Source organism: Indicator indicator, chromosome 2 (genome assembly GCF_027791375.1).
Source record: "Indicator indicator isolate 239-I01 chromosome 2, UM_Iind_1.1, whole genome shotgun sequence".
Taxonomy (NCBI): Eukaryota; Metazoa; Chordata; class Aves; order Piciformes; family Indicatoridae; genus Indicator; species Indicator indicator.
In genome coordinates, this window is record NC_072011.1 from 23,175,632 (window position 1) to 23,197,554 (window position 21,923).

Genomic DNA, 21,923 nt, shown 5'->3' on the forward strand with positions numbered 1-21,923 from the left:
TAATCACCCCAACCTTCAGTCTCTGTTCTGTCTTCTGCTCAAAGACAAGGGCATTTCTAAGGTCATTATTACTTAATTACTTACATTACAGTGCTAATACCCACCAGATAAACACCGCTTTCCTTTTTAAGTGTTGCTGAACAAGATTATTAAGTGGTCCTGGATTTCTGCTGCAGAGTCTCAGACTGGGATGGTCGTCTTCTCTGCCTTGCCCCTTGGTGTTGAGGACAAGGCCTGTAGCAGCTGATAGGGCAGGAGCCATGAATAGCTGGCAGAGCTTTTCCTTTGAGGAAAGACAAGTTATGACTGGGAATAAGCTCCATGGAGGGGCCAAGCTTTATGAAACATCTATGACTTTTTTTAATTTTTCATTTTTAAAAACTATATTATCATAGATAAATCTTTCTTACACTATCCTTGACTTCTGTACTACAAGTTGTCTGCAGTAGATATATCAAATAATTCAAAACAATCCATGTCATCATCTATACTGCTTTTTAAGCATTTCTTACTGGAAGGGTAGTCTACAAGATTGAACTTTTAGGTATTTCTGATTTTGCCTTGACGCTTCTGCTAGTTTAGGAGGGGACAGTAGATGAGTGTGGAATATCTTGGGTTAAATCAGATCATTTATCTAACTGGTTTGCTAGGCATATTGTTTGAGAAAGGCACAGATACTATTATTGGAAACTAGAAAAACAACACTGATTTTCTTAAGCATCTGTCTATATTCAGGCAAAGCATATTAAACAAAAAACTCATGATTTAAGGTGTTTACTGCATTAACGTAAGTGCCATATTTTATTTGATCTCTGTGCAAACAGATGTGCTATAATCTTAATTTATCACTTGTTTTTTCCATTGCAACTGGGTTTAGAACTGAAATAAATGCAACAACTGCAGAATGCCAGTAGACTTAAACTTCAGTGTATATCCTGATGTATTTTTCAAATGCTTTTGAAAGGCATGATTATGCCTTCCTGGTTTGGTTTGTATTGAACCAAAAGAGCCTTAAAATTAACTGTGTCATGAAGAGATCTCATTAGTGAGTGTTAATCAGCCTCCAAGAAATGAAACTTAATTGTGTAGAATGACATTATACTAAGTTGTTATTTTAGTCAAACTTTCCAAGAAGTGTTCTATGAAACCATTGCTTTGGGCAAAGAAATGGAAAGTGTACCAGTTTGGTCCAGTTTTGTGGTAATTTCTAAGACATGGGAGATGTCATAAATAATAAAGCAATCAACAACACTGATGATCCTACAGAATATTTAATTTAAAAGGCAGATGTGTTTTGGACATTTTTTATGTTGAAGTGTGCTTACAATCTGCGAACATCTGAATAGAAGAAGCCAACCAAAACCGCATCTGTGAGTACATGCCTGGAAAGCAAGCCTAGCAGAAAAGCAAACAAATGATACTGCCGTTTTAGAAAATATTTATCTCCTAATCCCATTTTTCTAAATAACGTTACAAGCACTGTGAGTTGTAGGAAAACAGAATCAAAGTGTTTGCCATAATAACGTAAATAGTTATCAGAAGAATTTCTTTGCAAATGCTACCGAGGTCTGTATTAGTGGGTTAACCTGGAAGCCAGCAGTCTCATCTATCACCTGCTACTAGGAGTGATTATTCCCTTTCACTAGGTGATGCGTCCAGCTTTGGGGACCTGGCTCGACACCTTGCCACCAACTGGTTGTCACAGACTGCACTGTGAGAAATCAAACGGGTGTCCAAAACAAGAAATAATTGTCTTTTACTAAAGCAATAATTAATTTTCCTTCCTCAGCAAGCAAGCAGACATTTTGGGAAGGGAAAAATGTGAGTGCAGGCAGCAGACAGATGGATACCATGGTATATCTTGTTTGTGTACAAACCCTGGCTCATATTTCACAATAAAGTCAACTGTTATTTTGATGGTTTACTGCCTTTGAACTAGTTTTACTTTTCAGCCTGCAAGCATCATCTTCACAGGACCTGAGATTTAGGGGATGAAATAACATTCTTATTCTGCTCACATTTCAGCCACTCGGGTTTTCCATTTGTTCCCATCTGTATTTTTATAGAAAATTGATAGGTGCTGTAATTACAGCCTGCTGAAAGCAAGTAGGTCAGAGCTATGCTTTCTATTCCAGCCTGGCTGCTGGGACTGGAGAGGCAGAAATACATCTGGACAATTTTTCTTCCTGTGTGCCTGTTTGTGCATCATAGTCATTCAATAGACTCCTCACCAAAATACTTTGAGAGATATTAAACAAAATCAGCCAAAGCACATGTGTTTAAAATGTCCCTCTCTACTCATCCATCATACTTTTCTTGGCAAGAGATTTTTTCAGGGCACTGTGCAAGGTAATGCATTGGCTCAGTGTTATGCTAACTGAGGAGGGAAAATTTCTTGGAGTGCACTCTGACAATTCCAGACTGAGGATCTGGTGAGGGGAGAGACCCTGTTGGACCACCTCTCCTACTTATAGAGAGGGAAAAAATGGTTAAGGTAGGTAAAGGTCAGGGGATCCCCTAGCTGTTACCAACCATGAGACTGTAAAGCTTTGGATTCAAAGAAAAAAGGAGGAAGGCAAAAAGCAAGGTCACATCCCTGGGCTTCAGGACACCAGCCTTGAGCTGGGTCAGGGACCAGGAAGAATACAGAGATACTGCCTAAAACCACAGAGACAGGGTAAGGAAAGCCAAAGCCTAGTGAGGGGTATAAAAGAAAATGAGAAGGTCTTTGAGGAGTACATCAGCAGCAAAAGGCAGACTGGGGAAAACATGGGTCCATTGCTGAAGAGGAGCTGGTGACAAAGGACACAGAAAAGTCTGAGGTACTGAATATAATCTTCATCTTAGTCTTTACTTGTAAGACCGATCTTCAAGAATCCCAGGTGTCTTGAGACCAGAGAAGTCTGAAGAGTGTCCTCCTCCTTGGTGGAAAAGGACCAGGTTATGGAATGCTTAAACAAACTGGACATATATATAAGTCTATGGAATCTGATGGGATGTATCTATGAGTGCTGCCAGAACTGGGTTGGTATCATTGAAAGGCCACTTTCTGCATCTTTGGAAGGTCATGGGAATCAGAGAAATATCCCAAGGACTGAAGAGCCCAAATCTCATTCCAATACTCAAGAAGGAGGATATGGGTAACCCTTAGCTTTCTCTACTTTTGTTTGCATTTAAATCAGTAATGTGGATTTATCAGTGGCAGTTACTATTGTATCTTGTCCATTCTCTTTATTTTTTAATGAACCAAATTTCATTGTGGGTTAGCATCAATTACATTTGGCAAATACATAGGGAGAAGCACAACTGCTATGAACTGCTAATTATAAAAATAGTCTTTCAACATGCAAAATGTCATCTTTGGCAAAGAAAAATGTATGGGTTTGCTACCTGTTTTTGCAGGGCCAGGGTTACACACCAAATATTATAGAATAGAATAGAATCGAGAAGGCTGGAAGAGACCTCAAAGATCATCGAGCCCAACCTGTCACCCTAAACCTCATGACTATCTAAACCATGGCAACAAGTGCCACATCCAATCCCCTCTTGAACACACATGGTGACTCCACCACCTCCCTGGGCAGCACATTCCAATGGCCAAGCACTCTCTCTGTGAAGAACTTTCTCCTCACCTCCAGCCTAAACCTCCGTGGCGCAGCTTGAGACTGTGTCCTCTTGTTCTGGTGCTGGTTGCCTGGGAGAAGAGACCAACCCCTCCTGGTTACAGCCTCTGGCATGTAGTCATAAGAGCTATCCACTGACTCCTACTTCACCTAGAGTAGGATTCAGAAAGGTTATTGTATTTAATCAAATGGCTGCCCACTTCCACGTAAAATTCAGACTGCCTCATTTATGCAGCCTTCTCCCTAACTCCATTATATCTAGCTTATGAGACACACAAATGTGGTAGAGGATGCTGTCCCTTTCGCTACCTTTCTCATGTTCCAAAGAGCTTAAATCATAGTCAAAGATATATTCAGCTACTGTGAGGCAAAAAGAATTCCATTCTGTGCAGATGAGGTGATGCTGCAATGCTATGTGGTTTCGTGATTTACTTTTTTGTAAGCTGAAGACATCTTCCAATGAGCTATTTACCTTGACTGTCCAAGGTAAATACTGGTTATTGGAGGGTGGATAATTAGGTATTTTTGAAGTGCTTATCTGGCTCTATAAAGAGAGTGACTAATGAGAGTATGAATAGTTCAACTTTATGTTTCAGAGATGACAATGAGATAGGACAGATAGTGTCTGTTTTGCTGTGGTGGTGCTATTTTTCCTGTGTATCTACTTAAGACTGGCACTTAGGAATGCTATTCATCTCTCTGTTTTATCACTTGCAGTGTGCACACTAACATACAGCAGTTTTCAATTCAAAATATCCCTTTGTGTTAGCTGCAACAGTTTGCTGCAGCACTAGGATGCCTGGAAGAATGAGCTGAATCATCCCATTTCTGGCAGCTCCTCTGCTAGTGTCTCAGAGAGGTACATAGGACTGCAGTTGATGAAACCACTAGCTTCCTCTCCTGAAACCAACTGCTGTATTCCCATGCATCTGTTCTAACGCATAGATCTAACCTGAGAAGAGTTTGATTTCTGCTGGCACATCATGAACATTTAAGTGACATTAAAGACAGAAGATAGGCTCCCGAAGACAGGTGAGGCAAGGAAGACTTCACCTTTGCTGGCCAGAGGAACATTTTCTTGAGGAATACAGCATATGGTTCATGATTCCTGAGAGATTTTTTTGCTTGTAAGATGGAACAGGTCCCTTCCTGCTCAAATATTTTTTTCACTAAATGTTGTTTGGTTGTTTTTTCTTTTTCAGACCCCACTGTTAGACTCATTTGTTAGACTCATATTGTTGCTGATTTTGTGGGACAAGATGGCAGAATTCTCAGCCATATGGCACGGCATCACTTCTGCATGACAGTACACATGATCCGTTGCTCAGTTTTGCTGTGGTGTAAATGCTTACCTTTGAGAAGGTTTTTCTTGGGGCAACTCCATTCCAAAGTAGAGAACAAAGAACACATGTCATGAGCAAACTCCCTCCAAAGGGCAGCTTGTATTGTAAAATGTTTAAAAGAATATTCTGGTCTTTTGCATAAATCTGAAGACTGCCCACTACAGTATTTTTAATTTGCCCGAATTCAACTTTTCCTTCTCCTTCTAATTTTTCAGCTGTAGAATTAACAGAAGAGAGGACAGAACCCCTGACCTGGGACACTCTAGTGATAGGAACAGCTGTCTGTATAGTGGTAGTTTGTGTCTGGGTCTAGTATCTCTGAACTAGTTTAAGACACCAGCCCCACTATCTTTTTATTGAGATTTGAACATCTGGTCCAAAAAGAAATACCACTGAAGAAGAGCTGCTTCATGGTGGAAGTCCTGAAGATTAATCCCCAACAGTAAAGGAACCCTGATTTTAATGAAATGCATCCATCTTGCATCTTCTCTGAGAAAATGAACTGATCTGATAGTAATGTTTCAGCTGAAGGGTGTTTTGTAATGAAAAATTAAACATGTATGTTATCAACCACTCCACGCATACTGGGCTGTGGAGGAGGCTGTCTCTCCCGATCAGACGGATAGACACACATTTTGGACTGAGAGCTCTTCAGTGCAGCAGTCTAATTCATCTCCTAAAAATCTTCAAATAAAATAACAGCATAAGAGGCTTGTTAGTGCTCAAAGGAAAAGGCTGTGCAGAGAAGGGAAGGAGTGCTTACCATTGCATTGTTCATTAAGGACCAGAGGTTGCTATGCTCTGCCACTGGCCTTACCCAACTTGAGAAAACCCCCACAACAAGCTGGTGAGAGGTAGGTGCCCCTTTGTTCCTCCTGACAAGAACCAGGAACCTTTCATGGCACAGGGCCAAAGTGTGATTTTAAGCTGAGAGTACCTTCCTCACAGGTGACAGCATTACAGGGATCTGGCATCTGTTACCTTAGTGATGGAGGGTACAAGTTGTACATCTGGGCACTTCATAAACTGTGCTGTAAGTCAGGCCCTGGTACTGATCCATATCCTTCTTCTGCTGCCTTCAACTCTACAAACATAATCGAAATGTTTAGTCCTTGAAAAGACAGATGTTGTGGTTTAATAAATTCTTTCATCTACAACTCTCCTCCTCTTTGACACATTTATTATTCTAAATACAGAACTCAATCTGGCTCAATATATTGCCATTTCTATGATTAAATTCCTTGTTAACTGCTGAATCACTTCAATGCCATGTGAGAAAACAGATTCTTCCCTAAAACTTCTTTATTAAGCATCCTTTCAAACAGAGGGAAAATGTATTACTCTGACACATTTTACATTGAGTTAAAAAAAGAAAGTAATGTTTTAATAAATACTGAACATGAAAACAGTGCCAACTACTGCTATAAGTAAACAGAACTCTCAGGGCTGTGGACCTTTTCCCTCTTTAAACACAGCAGTTCTAAGACAGTCATCAACATAATTTACATTAGCTTAATGCAAATACCTAAAATCAGCACATGGCAGGGCTAGAGCTTATGTTTCCTGACTGAATACCTGGTGCTGTGCTTCAGCTAAGCTTGTGGTCTGAACGCCATCAAACTTGAAGACTAATTTGCAGTTCAAATATTGGGCAGGGATTCATGCATTACTGCTGTTTTGTAATACATCTATATAACATATTAGATATGTATATATAACATGTAACATGTATATATAACATATGTAACATAATACGTATATATAACATATAACATATGCATCTCAGGGATCAAATTTAATATCTGTCATGAAACTGAGAAAGAGTCCAGACTAAATCACTAAAGATGAAAAATCGGAAAAAATGCTTACAGATTTATGAAGAAAAAACACTGCTTAAATTCATTTATATAGAGGCAAACCACACTCCAAAAAAATGCTAGCACACTGAAATGGACTATCACAGCACCTCTGTGTTAAACAGTTTTCAGCATTTAGCAAAGAGAAGTGCCATCCTTGAAGAGCACCAAACTTTAAAGAACACCACATTTTTTCTCATGTTACTGCAATATATTCCTTTTATTTATTATTGTCTCAGAGGAAGAATGTTACAATGTAGTGTTTGAAGCAGCATTTACTTGGCAGCAGAGGACAAAGGTTGCATACAAACACAGGCAGAAAAACAACTTTATACATAACCTCATACTGAGAACAAAAATAAAAGCCACCAAATTCACTATCGAGACTTTTTTCTTACTTATGTAGGGGGGCATTTTTAAGGATTCTTTGTCTAGAGAATGATGTAGCTTGATAACAGCAAAGTATTTTGCAGAGAACAGAATATAAAGCTATTTCCAATACTACTCATGAAGATAGGCCTGAGGTAGAAAGGTGGTCATGGCTTCCCTCTTCTGTAAAATGTGGGGTGTTTTTTTCTTCTCAAAGTATCTACACTACTTTTTTTAACAGATGAAGCATTTATAGGAGCCAGCAACTTCTCTTCCCATTTTGACAGTTTTGATCCACTCACTCAGGAGTAATACTAGGCAGTTACACAGAGTTTTTCAGACGCTAACAGAGCAAGCCCTACAACACCTTTGAGAGGTAAGTACTATCATCCCCATTTTACAGATGGGAAAACAGAGGCAGAGTGGTTAAATATTTTGCCAAAGGGTTTAGCAAGAACTGGCACCACAGCCAACACTAGAATGTGGTCAACTCTGTGCCCAAATCACTTCTCAAGAAGCAGCAGTGCAGGAGTGAATACTGTGGGTACAGGACAGTCTAGTTGGTGCCACTTCACAAAAACTAGAGATTCCTGGCCTGCTGTCTTAATGTCCTTTAGTATTTTTCGGCAGCAGTAGAAAATTTACAACTCTTCCAATACCATTTGGAGATTATTTTCTTTTTTTCTTCAGGAACAATTAAGAACAACACAGTTTAGTTTCTTTCCACTATACATGAAATATACTGCATGCAGTTGTACCAGTTAAAGGTATGTGCTGAAATTAAAGCAAGTGCCCATGCAGTCTTGCAAATTCTGTGAAGGCAGTAAAATATCTTATGATCACCTTAAAACTAGAGATCAGCAGATCAGTCACATAATTTTCATGTAATTACCTCTATTTAAAGTACATAAATAAATAATTTCAAAGGTAAAGATGAGTTGCAAGATTACAATGCCAAATGATAGTAACTAAATGCATTGCAGTTTTGAAGAATATGTTCCATCACTCATAGTATTGGAAAGGGCTTTCTAATTGTCTCTTCATTTCTAAGAGGCAGACAAAAGAAGGGGATCTCACAGAAATTAGCTTTACTTTACAGACTGTAAATTCTGGAACTTGAAGCAAGTTTGGCACAGTGCGGAACAGCACAGCTTTGTCTCTGAACAAAGTTGGGAAAGATTACATAACTTAGACCTTACCAAAAACAACTTAAGCTATCATCTAAGTCCTCTTTTTAGCTATCTCCCGTTTCCAAGTAAAGTAAGGCTTAAAAAACAATCCTCCAAATGGAGTGTGTTGGCTGGAAATAACTAAAAGCTTAAAATTTCATTTTTGTGTATGAGGATGATGATTATGACTCAAAATCATAGTTTATCTTGTTTAATGGAGTTAAAATACTGTAGCTTGCACCCAACAGCAAGTTTTGTTAACCAGTAACAAGAATGCAGATTATGGGAACTTCGTAAGCCAATACTGAAACAAATCAAGGATATTCTGAAATATGTGTGATCAGATAGTTAGCATATAAATAATCAGTACAGAATATTAAATGGGTGAGAACATAACTAAGTGTACTTTACAAAGTAAAAGCAAAGAGCTGAAAGGAATGTATCCATGTAACGTTTTGCTTCAAACTCTTTACGCAGTTCTCCTGACGATTATCAAAAAGAGGGTATAGAAAGCCCCTGCCCCTTTTCCCATGGCTGTATATTTATACAAATCAGTGACAAATACTCCACTGCTCATTAATTTACAGTTGCATAGAAAGGGAAGAAGAAAACCTGGTACTGTAAAAACAACATCCTTGTCTTTGGGTATTCAGTGTTTTACTATTTCAAGTAGAACACACAGTCAGAGCGAACAGCATGTTCCAGGGTCCCATGCAGCCTTCTGATGAAGCGGAACTCATGATCAGGGGTTTGTAGAAAAGGACTCTACTGCACATCAGGAAGCACTGGCCAATGTCCAAATGAACTTCACATTGCCTGTCATGATGAGATGTAACCAAGTCAGTACCATGATAATACACACAAAATTCTAACCACTCTGATGTCATTTTACAACCCCCCTGTATTTTAAAAAATTTAGAGGTGTTGGCTCAAGACTCAGCAAATCACTGAGGCACGCAGCTAAGAGAAACCTAATTTTATTATACTGCAGTGTTTAAAATTCTTGTTGAGTAAGGACAGAGCAGTAAATATGACTTACAGACTCTCCATGTTCTGCACACCCAGCAAAAAAAGTTTCAGCAAGCTACTGTCCTATCTGAAGCCTAAATGGTAAAAATGGAGAGTACAGAGAGTCTGGATCTGGGCTCAGCTCCTTCAAACGTGAGGCTTGTTTCCATGCTCCTGTTTCAAGATTCTGTTTCTGAACAGACAAAATGTGCCTTCTCCAATGGTTCTGTAAGGGGAGATTTGCAGTGAGACCATCTGGGAATCATCCCCATCCTCAGGTACTGCCTGAACTACCAGGAATTTTCTATTAACTGGGATATTTCAGAATCTAGCCTTCCATGGGTCTAGCATCCAAATAGTGTTGTGAGGAAAAAAACCCGACCACTTTGCTTAACAGAACTTTTCCACTTGCTTTACTTTGTTTTCAATGATGCAAATATGTAAACATGTGTCATACCTGTGGTCTGCCAGTGAAACTTGCTGAAAATAGAAAAAACAAACAAACAAACAAACAAACAACAACAGTTTAGAAATTTCCATGACTCTGCATCTTGGCAGTTTAAAAACAAAGCCAGTATCAGGTAAATAAGTACTACAGAAGAAGAGAATAACCCTTATCTTAACAAAACTAATTTAACTACAAGTATATTGTAATAGCCTATACATAACTGTCTTCATAAATTTACTTTTAACAAATGTGTAGCATTATGAATACATAGTTGACATGAACTCTGTTTTTTCACCACTTGTGACCATATAGACTTATGAGTGATGCATTATGACATCGTCTGTTCAAAAAGCTCTGTTCTGGAACTCACTCAGATACACAGGCAAGACTGCTGCAGTGTTCACACCTGCCTAGTTCTGAGGACCAATCTCATAAAAAAGGAAGGAAAAGAGGCATTATATCTATAATCAAAAGATCCAAGGAAAAACAAACCCAAACAATCAATAAACCAAAACTGCCACCCTTAAAAAAATGCTGGCCTTACTATATTAATTATTGCTTATAAGGGGTATTTGGACAAAGCAGAATTACTGATTTCAGGAAGAATTATAACCTGAAACCCATAAACACAAATACAGCAAATAAGAAGACTAGCTGTATTATATAGATGGGGTAAAAGTAATACACATAAGGCTTAGATGCTAGTAATTTCTTAGTGAAAGCTGCAGCCAAGGCACTAGAGACTAGTAGTGATGACACTGGGAAAAGGTATCTTTTTAATTTTTTTACTAAAATGGACACAGTATGTCCAACATGAAGATCACTCTAATAAAATTCAGTTTGGGTATAATTATAAAAGGGTAAGTGTATTATTTCTTAGGGTTAGGAATACAGTGATGCCCTTAAAACAGATTGCATAGGGAGTCCCTGGAGTCTCCATCATTGGCAGTTTTAAAGAACAGGTTAGACAACTGTCATCCAGAAAGACAGATACATCTGAAACAGCCACAGGAAAAGATGATGGACTAAATGGTCTGCCATGGTCTTCTCTAGCAAAACACACAGAGTTTAATGCACTCTATTGAGAGGGCCAGACTAATAATGCTCATTTTGGGCTTCTAAAACAGTATATGAATCTTACATGGTTAAAAAATCTATACTGCTAGTAAGTATCTCAAGAAAGCGATGTTAAAGAATAACTGAAGAACAGAAAACATAAGCAATACCTACTAACTGAGGCATGCTGGTTTGGTTTGATTTCTGCAACAGCATGTCAATAACAAAACAAAACAAAAAAAACACACATTAAATTTGGAACTGTGATTTCTTTTGACTTTAAATGCTCAGATACATTTCACAGTATGAAATGTGGGGCCATGGTTTTCACTGGAATTTTGTCCTGTCTCATTCAGTATATTGTTTCACAGAGAGTACATTTTCACTCCTGTGTTTCCTGGTTGTAGAGAACAGCCATCACTATCCAGCTTGCCCTGACACAGGGTGTGGCTGTTTGAGCATTAAATTCATTTGGGCCAAATGTGCAGATAGCTGTATACAGACAGGATTTACAAAACCAAGAATTGATACTTGAATTGCATTTGCTACTGATGTTTACAGACACATGTGTCTTTGAGCTGTGCTAAGTATCTCCAGTATGTGTTGACTTCAAGAAGAGATGCCCCTTAAAACCAAATCCTTAATTTGCAAAATGATGGGCTCTGAGCTGTTGAACGCACTGAAAATGTAAAGGACAACCTTTTTTTTGGCTAGATCCTAATTTGCTTTCTCTAGATGTACAGAGTGCATCTTCTGTGATGCAGTTCTTCACAGCCAAACAAGGCACATACAGGAGACGAAAGGCATATATTTTAACAGGGTTCATTGAGTTTATGATTTCAGCCTCGATGCTTCTGCAAGAACTGGGCATAAGCACCCTCCCTCTCACCAGTGCCTTTTAAAACTGGCTACGATTACTACATTCACTTGAAAGAACTGTTGAAAGTTTAAGAATATATCGAAATTTTCACTACTGTTTTTTTCAGGCAAAAGACCTGAAGGTGTAAATATATAAGTATGTATGTATGCATTTGAAAAGAAATACACTGAATAAGAAAGTTGCCACTTCACACCCTCTGCCAAAACAAATAATCTGTAGGAAATACTGCTGAAAACAGATAGCTACTCTTGTGAGTGCAGTGACACTGGAAGAAACAGGATCAGTGAAAATGTATGTCAGCTGACAAAAGCCATGCATAGGAAACTAATTAGTTTTCCTTTTGATCTCTTTTTAATAGACACTGAATAAAATATCAACTTTCAATGCATTTAAGCAGGGAAAGGTGTTATGTGCTGTGTTATTTCCTCTGGTCTATTAGTTTAAAAAATACTTTAATAATTACTTCAAGCAGTCAGGATTTGGCTATGGCAATAGGCCTAAGGCCTTTTTCCCAAGTTTTACTAGAAAACCAGCACCCACAATTTCTGAACCTACCTTCACAAAACCAGCACCCACAATTTCTGAACCTACCTTCACTAAAGTTCTATATAACATTTACATTAGTAGCTAACAGGATTCTAGGCCTTTTCTCCCTTATGTGGATACAGCTGAAAATCCTGTATGGAGCTATATGCTTTTCCATGTGTCAAGTGAATCACTTCCACTTGAAACATGGAAACACTTGTTTATTTACCTTCACAAACAGTGTCTCTAACCGTGGAACTTTAAAGAACAGAATTATATAGCTTGTACATCTTGACAAGAAAACCCATCAGAGAGAAGGGTTTTTTTACTGGTCAATAACACAAGAATGATTTTTTTCTTCAAAAGGTCACCTCATATTCAGTATTATACTAAGAAGCGTATTTTGTTACACTTACAGCAGCAAGCTGGAAATGTGCTGTTGATTTGCTCCATAACATCTGTTAGATCTGTGTTGGTATCATGAGGTGGAACTAACAAGTCATCTGCAGATATAACTACAAAAAAAGAGCAATTAATTTAGCAATGAAAGAAAGAAAAAAAGAAGAAGAAAAACAACAACAACATTCTGAGAAGCATTTTCATCCAACCTTCCTCATGTTTCAAGGGAAACCACTATGTGAAACCTTTGTAAGTTAGTGTGCAGGAACTATCATTGAGAATGTCAATTTTGGAAGAGGTGAAAGTTACATTATTGATTTGCAGCAAAGTAATTTCTTTTACTAAAGCTTAAAGTTAAATCTTGGGTGCAATGGTTAAGAAATTGCCAAGAAGGAGCAGTATATAAGAATTTACAGTTAAAATAGACAAAAGGTTTACAAGATAAGGAATTTATACTCAGTAGCTGCTCAGTTAAAATTCTGTTCCATTTTCAGATGATTTGTCATCTAACTTTCAGAGCAAATGCATTATTCTTTTTCTGAAAAAAACATTTATCTTTTAGATGGTCTTTATTCAACATACACCAGTAATTTCACTAGTATTAAAAACCCTCCTTGCAATTTTTTTTTTTTTAGATACTGTTTAATATTATCCAAGGGAAGTGTTAGAGAATACATCTGGCACTGTTCCTGGCAGTGTTATTAGACAGCATCTCTTATAAATCTACCATTGCATTAAATCAGAAGCTCCATGTTTTCCCAAATAAATTAAAAACACACAAAAAAAAGATCAGTATGCAAGAGAAAATATATCCCGTTTTCCACAGAAATAACAAAATCAGGGAGAAAATTACACTTAAGATAATTTGCAAAAAAATATTTTATTTTTTCCCCCACTTTTGAACATTCAGTGCTGTGTAGTTATTTCTGCTAATTCCCAAAGAAATTAATGAGTTCTGATACTGGAAAATTTAAAATAACCTGTCAAGAAATACCCTCCTGTAGAGAGGCTGTACACTTAAATACTCAATTATTCCTAAAGACGTTAAGTCTTTGAAGGGCGAGCTCATCAACATAGCAGGATAAGCAGAGGATACACAAGAACTTTTGAAGCATCCATCAGGAAGCTTCAATTACATGTTTTGGACATTTGTTCCTGTATCTGACAGATTACTTGGGTGCATGTGTGTACTGTAGGACGAACAGCTGTTGGCCATTTCAGTCCAGGGGAATCTTGTTCCCTGTTCAATGAGGACAGATCTGCCCAGTAAATTCACTTGTTTTAAGTGGATGGGACCAAAGAGCCTTTTGACAGAAATCTTTAATTCAGTCACATGGATTCTTGTGATAGCGAAGCTGTTTGCAAGTGTAGACAAGCAACAGCTCCAGCTGCAGTAAGTCTTGTTTTCAACAGCAACACAAAGATCAGTTCCTTTTTATTGAAAAATCTTTTCAGAATGATGCCAAGAAATCTCTTCAGTAGTCACCTACAGACCCACACAGTACATCATCTGACCAAAACACTTACCTGTCTGATGAAACTGTGAGCTTGTCTCTTGCTCAAGCGGGTAACCAAGGGCAGAATGCTGGGGTGAGGCACAGGGTGAGGCGCCATTAACCCGGGAGTCTGACTCAGGCTATATTAAAAACAGTAATACCCAAATTTAGATAAATTGTATCTACACAATTTAAGGGTGGGCTTCTACGCAGTCATCTTGATCCTTTCCTTTTTCATGTGCTCCTCCTTGTTTCCTCCTGAAAGTTGGTTTAGGTCTATGCTACTGTTGCACAGCATGGGACAATGACCAAACCAACAACTTCTTAGAAGAAAATTTATATTCAAGTGTAATCTGCTTAGAGTCCAGCTGATGGTATTGTTAAAAACAATGTTCTACTGCAAGTATATGCTATAGAGACACAATGTTATGCACAACTTAAAACAGTCTGCCAAGGCTCTTAGTTCAGCTACACATAAAGGCTATACAATGGTGTTAGTAGATACATACATATACACACACACTAAGAACATTCAGCTAAAGTTCACAGAATCACAGAGTGGTAGGGTTTGGAAGGGACCTCTGGAGATCACTTAGACCAACTCTCCTTTTAAAGCTAGGGTTCACCTAGATTAGGTTGCAAAGAATCACACCCAGGTGGGCAGTGAAAGTCTTCAGAGAAGGAGACTCCATACGTCTCTGGGCAGCCTGTTCAGTGCTCCATGACCCTCTAAGTAAAGAAGTTTTTTCTAAAGTGAAACCTCCTGTGTTATAGTTCGTACCCACTGTTCCTTGTCCTATCACTCGGCACCACTGAGAAGAACCTAGCACAATCCTCTTTACCTCCACCCTTTAGATATTTACATGCATCAGTAAGATCCTCTCAGTCTTCTCTTTTCCAGGCTAAAGAGCCCCAGGTGTTTCAGCCTCTCCTCGTAAAAGAAATGCTACAGTCCCCTAATTATCTTCATGGCCCTCCAATGAATTCTCTCCATTAGCAGATTCAACAAAACTTTGTTAAATCTAAAAAACATTACTCCTGCTGACACTGCTTCTCAATAGTCTGGAGGACACCAAACTTGCAGAAAAACAGTAATATGTGATGTCCTATGAGAAGGAACCTATCTACTTGGAAAATTCTGTTGTAGGCAAGCTTTTCTGGACTCAAATTCATTCAACGCATCGAATGCTACATTCTACAATACATTTAGTTATAACCATTTACATGCTTCAGACTGGACACAAAATAAGAAAGGACTATAACACTTCTTCACTGTAACACCCCAGAAATATTGTAAAGGATCTTGTTCAGGCACTTTTTTTCCTGCCTTTTCCTTTTTTCTTGTAATTCTTTGAGCAATAGAGTAGTATTACAGTATTTAAGCTTCAGAAATGATTGTCCTGAAAAAAACCCAACAAAGTATGTGAACTAATACTTACATATGAGGTAGTTACAGAACTTTAGCTGAAACGTTTGCCCCATCATTTATTCTTTTTATTGCAAATCAATTTTTTTCCAAGCAGCTTGAAGAGTACATTATTTAAGTGAGTCTGTCAAAAGCAGATACAGAAGTAATAAAAAAAATACCACTACTTTTCAGATCTTTTCAAAACTGGGATTGAACCAGTACCTGGAACAGCTATGAGACGTGACATATGAGGTAATACACAGAATGGCAGTTAATTTGTGCACAAGTTTGCTCCTCTGCAGCTCACAGCCTTAAGGGCAGCATTCCTTTTTTTTTTTTTTTAAGGCAATTTCCAGTTTAAAATACAAAACATTTTAATAAAACTGAAAATCACAGAACAATGAAAGATACTTTTTCTTCCATACATGTTGGTGAGAAATAGAAGGAAAAATTCACTGAAGTACTCAGCAAATCCTCCAAATTCTCCTCCAAATCTTCCTCTTTAGCATGACAATACGAACTTCAAGATTTGACTGAAAGAATAAATTAATAAATATTGGCCCTGCATATAGAGAACAAAGAAAACCAGAAATATTTTCAACGAAGTTAAGGATTTTACCTTCAAGACTCTCCTATGAACAGTGCATGCCTAGAAAGTAGTTATATAACATTATAATCAGTATCAGGCTTCAACTCAGCTACAGCTTAGGTAACAGGAGTTTGGTGATTTTAAATCGACCAAGCCTGGGGCAACTAACCCCAGGTAATTCTGTATAGCCAGGACCCTCTGTTCAAGAAGTTAGAGCTGTAATGCTAAAGAGATGAAGCAAACTCTCCAAGGGTTAAAAGTTACTTCAGCACAGAACAAGGCAAACTCCATCAGCAGAGAGGCTGCTCACCCACCCAACAAACAAATAGAATTTCAATCATCCAAAATGCAAACTTGCACATAGAATGGATCTTTGTTCCTCTTCAAGCAGTAGATGTGCAGAGATGACTGAGGAAGGAAAATTTTTGCCAGACTTGACACAAAACTGCAGTTCAGCAACATGCAGGCTTAGATCAAGCGTAGCAAGGCATTACAAAGTCAAGACTAATTAGGACAGAAAGGAGATGCCTACAAACCAAAATGATGAGTTAGTAGTGAAGGCTACTTTGTACCGCTTAGGAGTGCTATTGCAAATGACAAAACAGCCCCAAGGTGCATGAGGGCTTTAACAGTGGATAAAAATAATGCTTGACTTGAGCACAGTTGCACACCACCTACAAAATCCAATCACTTCCATCATCAGTCCCCTCCAATCACCATGAACTTTAGGTATGCTTATTCAAAACAATCCAGCAGACATTCCTTAAGCAGAAATCATAATAAAATAGCCCAAACTATTACTATGTGTCTGCTTTCTTCTTCCCGAATGAAAAAAAAAGCAGGGATACCAAGCATGGCTCTCTAGGGATGAGAAGAATGTTCCAAACTTCAGTTGCTAGGAGTTTTCAAACTCCTTTTGTGCAAAACCAAATAAAGATGCAAAGAAGCAGGTAAGTTCTACTGCAGAAAACTCTGAAGTTGAAGTATTTTCATTTATTACAGCAGTTTTAAAAACATTTCAAAGGAGATATTTATTTTAACCAATTTTGACCTACAGTGCCTTATTTCACTTTGCCTCCTCCTGCTGGTGTCTTTCCCAAAAAAAAGCCTGAAGTGTTCTGCAGCTTAATGGATAGATAAGACATACCCATACCTACTCTTCCCTTGATTTCTGTTGCTTTTGGTAAAAAGCCAAACAAATGAAACAAACCAAAAATTTCCCCCCTCCAATGTCTGAATCTGAGGAAATCTCAAATAGGCGAATTCCCTTACCCCATGCATCACAGATGTTTCATGTTTGTTGGTAACTTGTGTTCCAGACTTACTTTCCCAGCTATAAAAGAAGCAGTTTCCTCTGCTCCTTTCATAAAGCTCTTCTGTTTTCAGATGGAGGGGCAGACGCAGCACCTATTTACTGTCTTACAGTCTGACTGTATAGCCATTAGAAGCTAGATAACTTTAGCTCCCATAAACTTCAATATCAAATCCAATATGAAACCTCTATTCAGTAGCTCAGACAGAAAAAAATCCAAACAGGCATTAAATGTCCTTCATAATTCTGCTTTGCACACACAGTATCTAAAATGGCTGAGGAAGGAGATGAAAATGGATTCTTTTGAGTTTTGTTTTGTTGTTGTTTTGAAAGCATTGATTTAGGGACCAGAACCCCAGACACTGTCTTACTGATAGAAGGAGATGCTTTAACCCTGATGGGTGGCAAACCCTGGGAACAGAGCGCAGCTAGAAGGAAAACACAGACAGGTCGGCTCCCTAGAGGCCACTGTGACCTAAGGGAGTTATGCAGGGACCTGATAACAAGAACAAAGCAAAACTTAGGACAGAATTATGGAATCCCTTTATCTCTTAAGAGCTTGACATTTGCTTAAGCCTTCTGAAAAATATATGCGTCCGTGTGATACTTTCTCTCATGAATTTACCAATCATGAATTTACAACTGTAGTATGGACATACCAATGACCAATTACAAGCTGCCTTCTGATATTACGTTAACCTATATAAAGAAAAAGCTTTGTACAATAAATCGACACTTGGCTTGCATCAGGCCTCGTCTCGTCTCTCCATCGCAGCATAATGGCAACCCTCGATGTGACGAGGCAATAACCACTATACTGTGGCCCTGCTGCGACATCCCACAGAATGTTTGAATGAGCTGCTGAAAGGAAGCAGGACGCCGGCCGGCAACGTATCATCCCTCCAGGAAGTGAGGTGAGCTGTGGGAAACTGAAATGGGGAATCAAGAGTTGTCCCCAGAGAGAGACGTATATGAACTAATTAATGCACTCCTTAAAAAGCATGGCAAAGTTATTTCTGGCCATGATCCTGGAGTAGCACTGAAGTGGGTGAAAGAAAAAAAATCCCCACAGTTACAGCACAGACAGCGGTATGGGGCAGCGGGAGGAGATGGCCCCTGGCTGGGCCATCACGAGTCTCAGAGCGGCGGTGCCAGCCACAGCAGGGAGCCAAGTGGCGACCCCCGCGCTGGCTCTGGCTTGTCCCGTGGAGGAGGCGGCGGCTGCGGCTCCCATCGCTCTCGTCTATCAGCAGTAGCATTTACAGACCTTGATTCTTTAAAGAAATGTCACAGTTTTTTCATCAAGAAATTAGTGAAAAAGCAACCTTGGAGCTGAAGGCAGTGCTCATGCAGTCAGAACCTTCACTTCAAAGCTGGAAAACCTGCACATTTCTGAAGACAACAGCATGTGAACAACGAAAAGAAAAAAAGAAAAAAGTGTCTTCTCTACTGCCGTTTGCCTCCTCCTCCTTTTTTCTTCCCCCCTTCCTTCTCCCTCCTTATCTCACTCCCTTGTTTCACTCCCTGTTGAAGGTCTGCAGAAACCTGTGTTCTAATTTTAAAGTAACAGTGTTAAGTTTTGTTAAGAAAGGTATTTTACTATTTCATGAATGCAACTGATATCTATATATTGTTTTTATCATTATTTCTGATTTTAAGGCATTTGGGAATTTATTATTTTAGTGTTTGCAATTGTTGCGTTTCTTTACAATAAGCATGATGGTAATTGACTACCCAAAAAACAAACTTGGTATTTGTAATAAAGCATACTGTTATAGAAAATGACTTTTGCTTGTAAGTTTTTAGTGATTGAGTTAAAGTATTTTTCCTAATCAATAAGCACGATACTGTATAAGTGCTACTGGTTTTATGAGTTTATAGGTTAAGGTTTCTTTTTTTCCTTTTTTTCTGGTTCGAACCTCTCTTTTTTTTTTTGAGTTTGCCGGCAAAATTTTAAAAAGAGCTCTATATGGTAAATAAGTTTTCATTTTGAAAAGCGCGCATTATCTTTTTTTTGTGGTTTTTTGTACATGATATTGATGGTTTAATTTTTATGTAGTTTTTTAAGTTTTTAGGACCTTTTTTTTTTTATATTAGCAGGTTAGCAGGACATAAGAGTATTTTAGGAACGTTATAGAGTGTTCTATTGGTTTTTGTGTTTATAAAGGTTTTAAGATAAGGTTATAAGAATACGAAAAGCGACCAAAAAAAATTCTTTTCCTTTTTTGGTACACAGGTTTTCCCTAGGGAAAACTCCGGGCTAGGAAAGGGATTCACCTTTTCCCACCTACAGGTTTTTCCTGATGCCAGCATGGCAAGGCCCAGCGCAAGACTCAAAGGATGGGACAAACAGCAGTGCCCGTGAAGCTGACAATCAGCTGACCACTGAGTCTGACCACAGTGCTTGTTTAACTGAGATCAGAAGCACTGATCTGAAGCTGACTGCACGAGTGTCCCTGGAGGAAACATCTCATTCAGGACTGAATGTTTCAATGTCTTAATGTTATGTAATTAGGGAATATGTTTATGTAGATTTATATGTTAACTCACTAGAATGTTATGGTTAAACAGTGGTTACCCAGGAATAGACAAATAGCCCAGCCTATCTATCTGGTAAAATTAATTCATTCTTGCAATTGTGGGGTATCGCTCATGTTCCCTGTATTCCTTATGCCCTCACACAGTACACTGAAGTGACTTTTGCGAAAACTAAAGAGGGGGAATGGTAGGGGCCTCTTCAGAGGCCTGGTTAAACAAAGCTATGTATGCTTTACATTTTAAAATTTAAATTTTTTACAGCTTCCTAATGATTCCCAGGAAACCCCACCACACGCCATTTTAATTTTTTAACTACCACCAGTGTATTAATAACCTCAGGTGGAGGATATGGTTGTGTCTAAACAGGTTTTGGACCATATTGGATCCCAGTGCTTTCATCATCCTTTGGATGCTGACTGCAGCAGCAGCCTTGCAGATCTCAAAGCAACCACAGCAAAATGCGTGGGTCACGCTTGCCAAGGCCATAGGACGAGACATGCTGTGCCTCTCTGTATCAACGCCTGCCAATCCCTTCAGCACCTGTCTGGTGGGCATATCAGTGAATGGGTAAAAGGACATCACTGAAAAAGTTGAACGACTGAACTTGAAAAGATCATTCTATATGTGCTTCCTGGCACACTTAAAAGCTTTCATAGTTTTGGGTGTAAAGGATTTGAAAAGACAAATCTGACTAGCCTCAAGAGATGAGTATGTTAGGATTGGTAAGAATGGATTACTGTGTTGTACTTAATTCTACATCAGACAAGGCCACAGATATTCAGGATGTTACTCCAGCAGGGAAGAGGTACAGAAATTATACTGCATGGTGCAATCGAGCTGAATTCATAGAAGTGAAGAGACATTCCCATCCTCATTATCTGCCTGCAGGTGTTTTCCTTATTTGTGGGGATAGAGCCTGGCCAGCTCTGCCCTCACAAATCAGAGGAGGACCATTTAACCATTTCTGGCTGACTTCGTAGTCTTGCTAAAACAATCATTTACGCTTTTGCTATTTTGCTTTTTTATTGCTTTTTTTACCCTGTTATATTGCAATGTTTATAAGGTTTAATTAGTCGATCACTCAAGAGAATCCTTATCGTTCAACAGGGAGGGGGAAATGAAGGAATTGATTTAGGGACCAGAACCCCAGACACTGTCTTACTGATAGAAGGAGATGCTTTAACCCTGATGGGTGGCAAACCCTGGGAACAGAGCGCAGCTAGAAGGAAAACACAGACAGGTCAGCTCCCTAGAGGTCACTGTGACCTAAGGGAGTTATGCAGGGACCTGATAACAAGAACAAAGCAAAACTTAGGACAGAATTATGGAATCCCTTTATCTCTTAAGAGCTTGACATTTGCTTAAGCCTTCTGAAAAATATATGTGTCCATGTGATACTTTCTCTCTGTAGCCAATCACGAATTTACAACTGTAGTATGGACATACCAATGACCAATTACAAGCTGCCTTCTGATGTTATGTTAACCTATATAAAGAAAAAGCTTTGTACAATAAATCGACACTTGGCTTGCATCAGGCCTCGTCCCGTCTCTCACATCGCAGCATTGTTTTTTTTGTTTTTTGTTTTTTTGTTTTTTTTTTTTTTTTTCTGTATGATTAACATGTTGGTATCAAATTTGTCACACACCAGTTCTGTTTCACCTTCCTTTTTGGCACTATAATCAATCAGGCAGACAAAAATGACAGAACTGTGTGACAGCTACCAATCCTTTGGGCTTGCTGAAATATAAATAGTATGGTAACCTTAGAATTGTGACCTGAAGCAGGCAAATGTGCAGTGAGGACACTCATGTGTTTCTGCTGAAGGTGCTCTCTAAAGAACATCCTAGAATGCTCTCATTTAGATTAAACAGTTACTACAGGAAAGTTCTGGAGAAAATAGT

The 21,923-nt window shown here is 38.6% G+C and overlaps 1 protein-coding gene across 1 annotated transcript in view; it reads right to left on the minus strand.

Annotated features, from left to right (window-relative positions):
• Window positions 1–7,029: 7,029 nt before the first annotated feature.
• Window positions 7,030–21,923, minus strand: part of UTRN (utrophin) — a 354,493-nt gene continuing 339,599 nt past the window's right edge. The window contains exons 72-75 of the mRNA XM_054393282.1: window positions 14,204–14,312; window positions 12,694–12,780; window positions 9,826–9,848; window positions 7,030–9,176 (exon numbers count right to left, since the gene is read on the minus strand). Of these exons, the coding sequence (XP_054249257.1) occupies window positions 9,168–9,176; window positions 9,826–9,848; window positions 12,694–12,780; window positions 14,204–14,312 (228 nt within the window). The 3' untranslated portion in view covers window positions 7,030–9,167. The remainder of the gene's footprint in view (window positions 9,177–9,825; window positions 9,849–12,693; window positions 12,781–14,203; window positions 14,313–21,923) is intronic.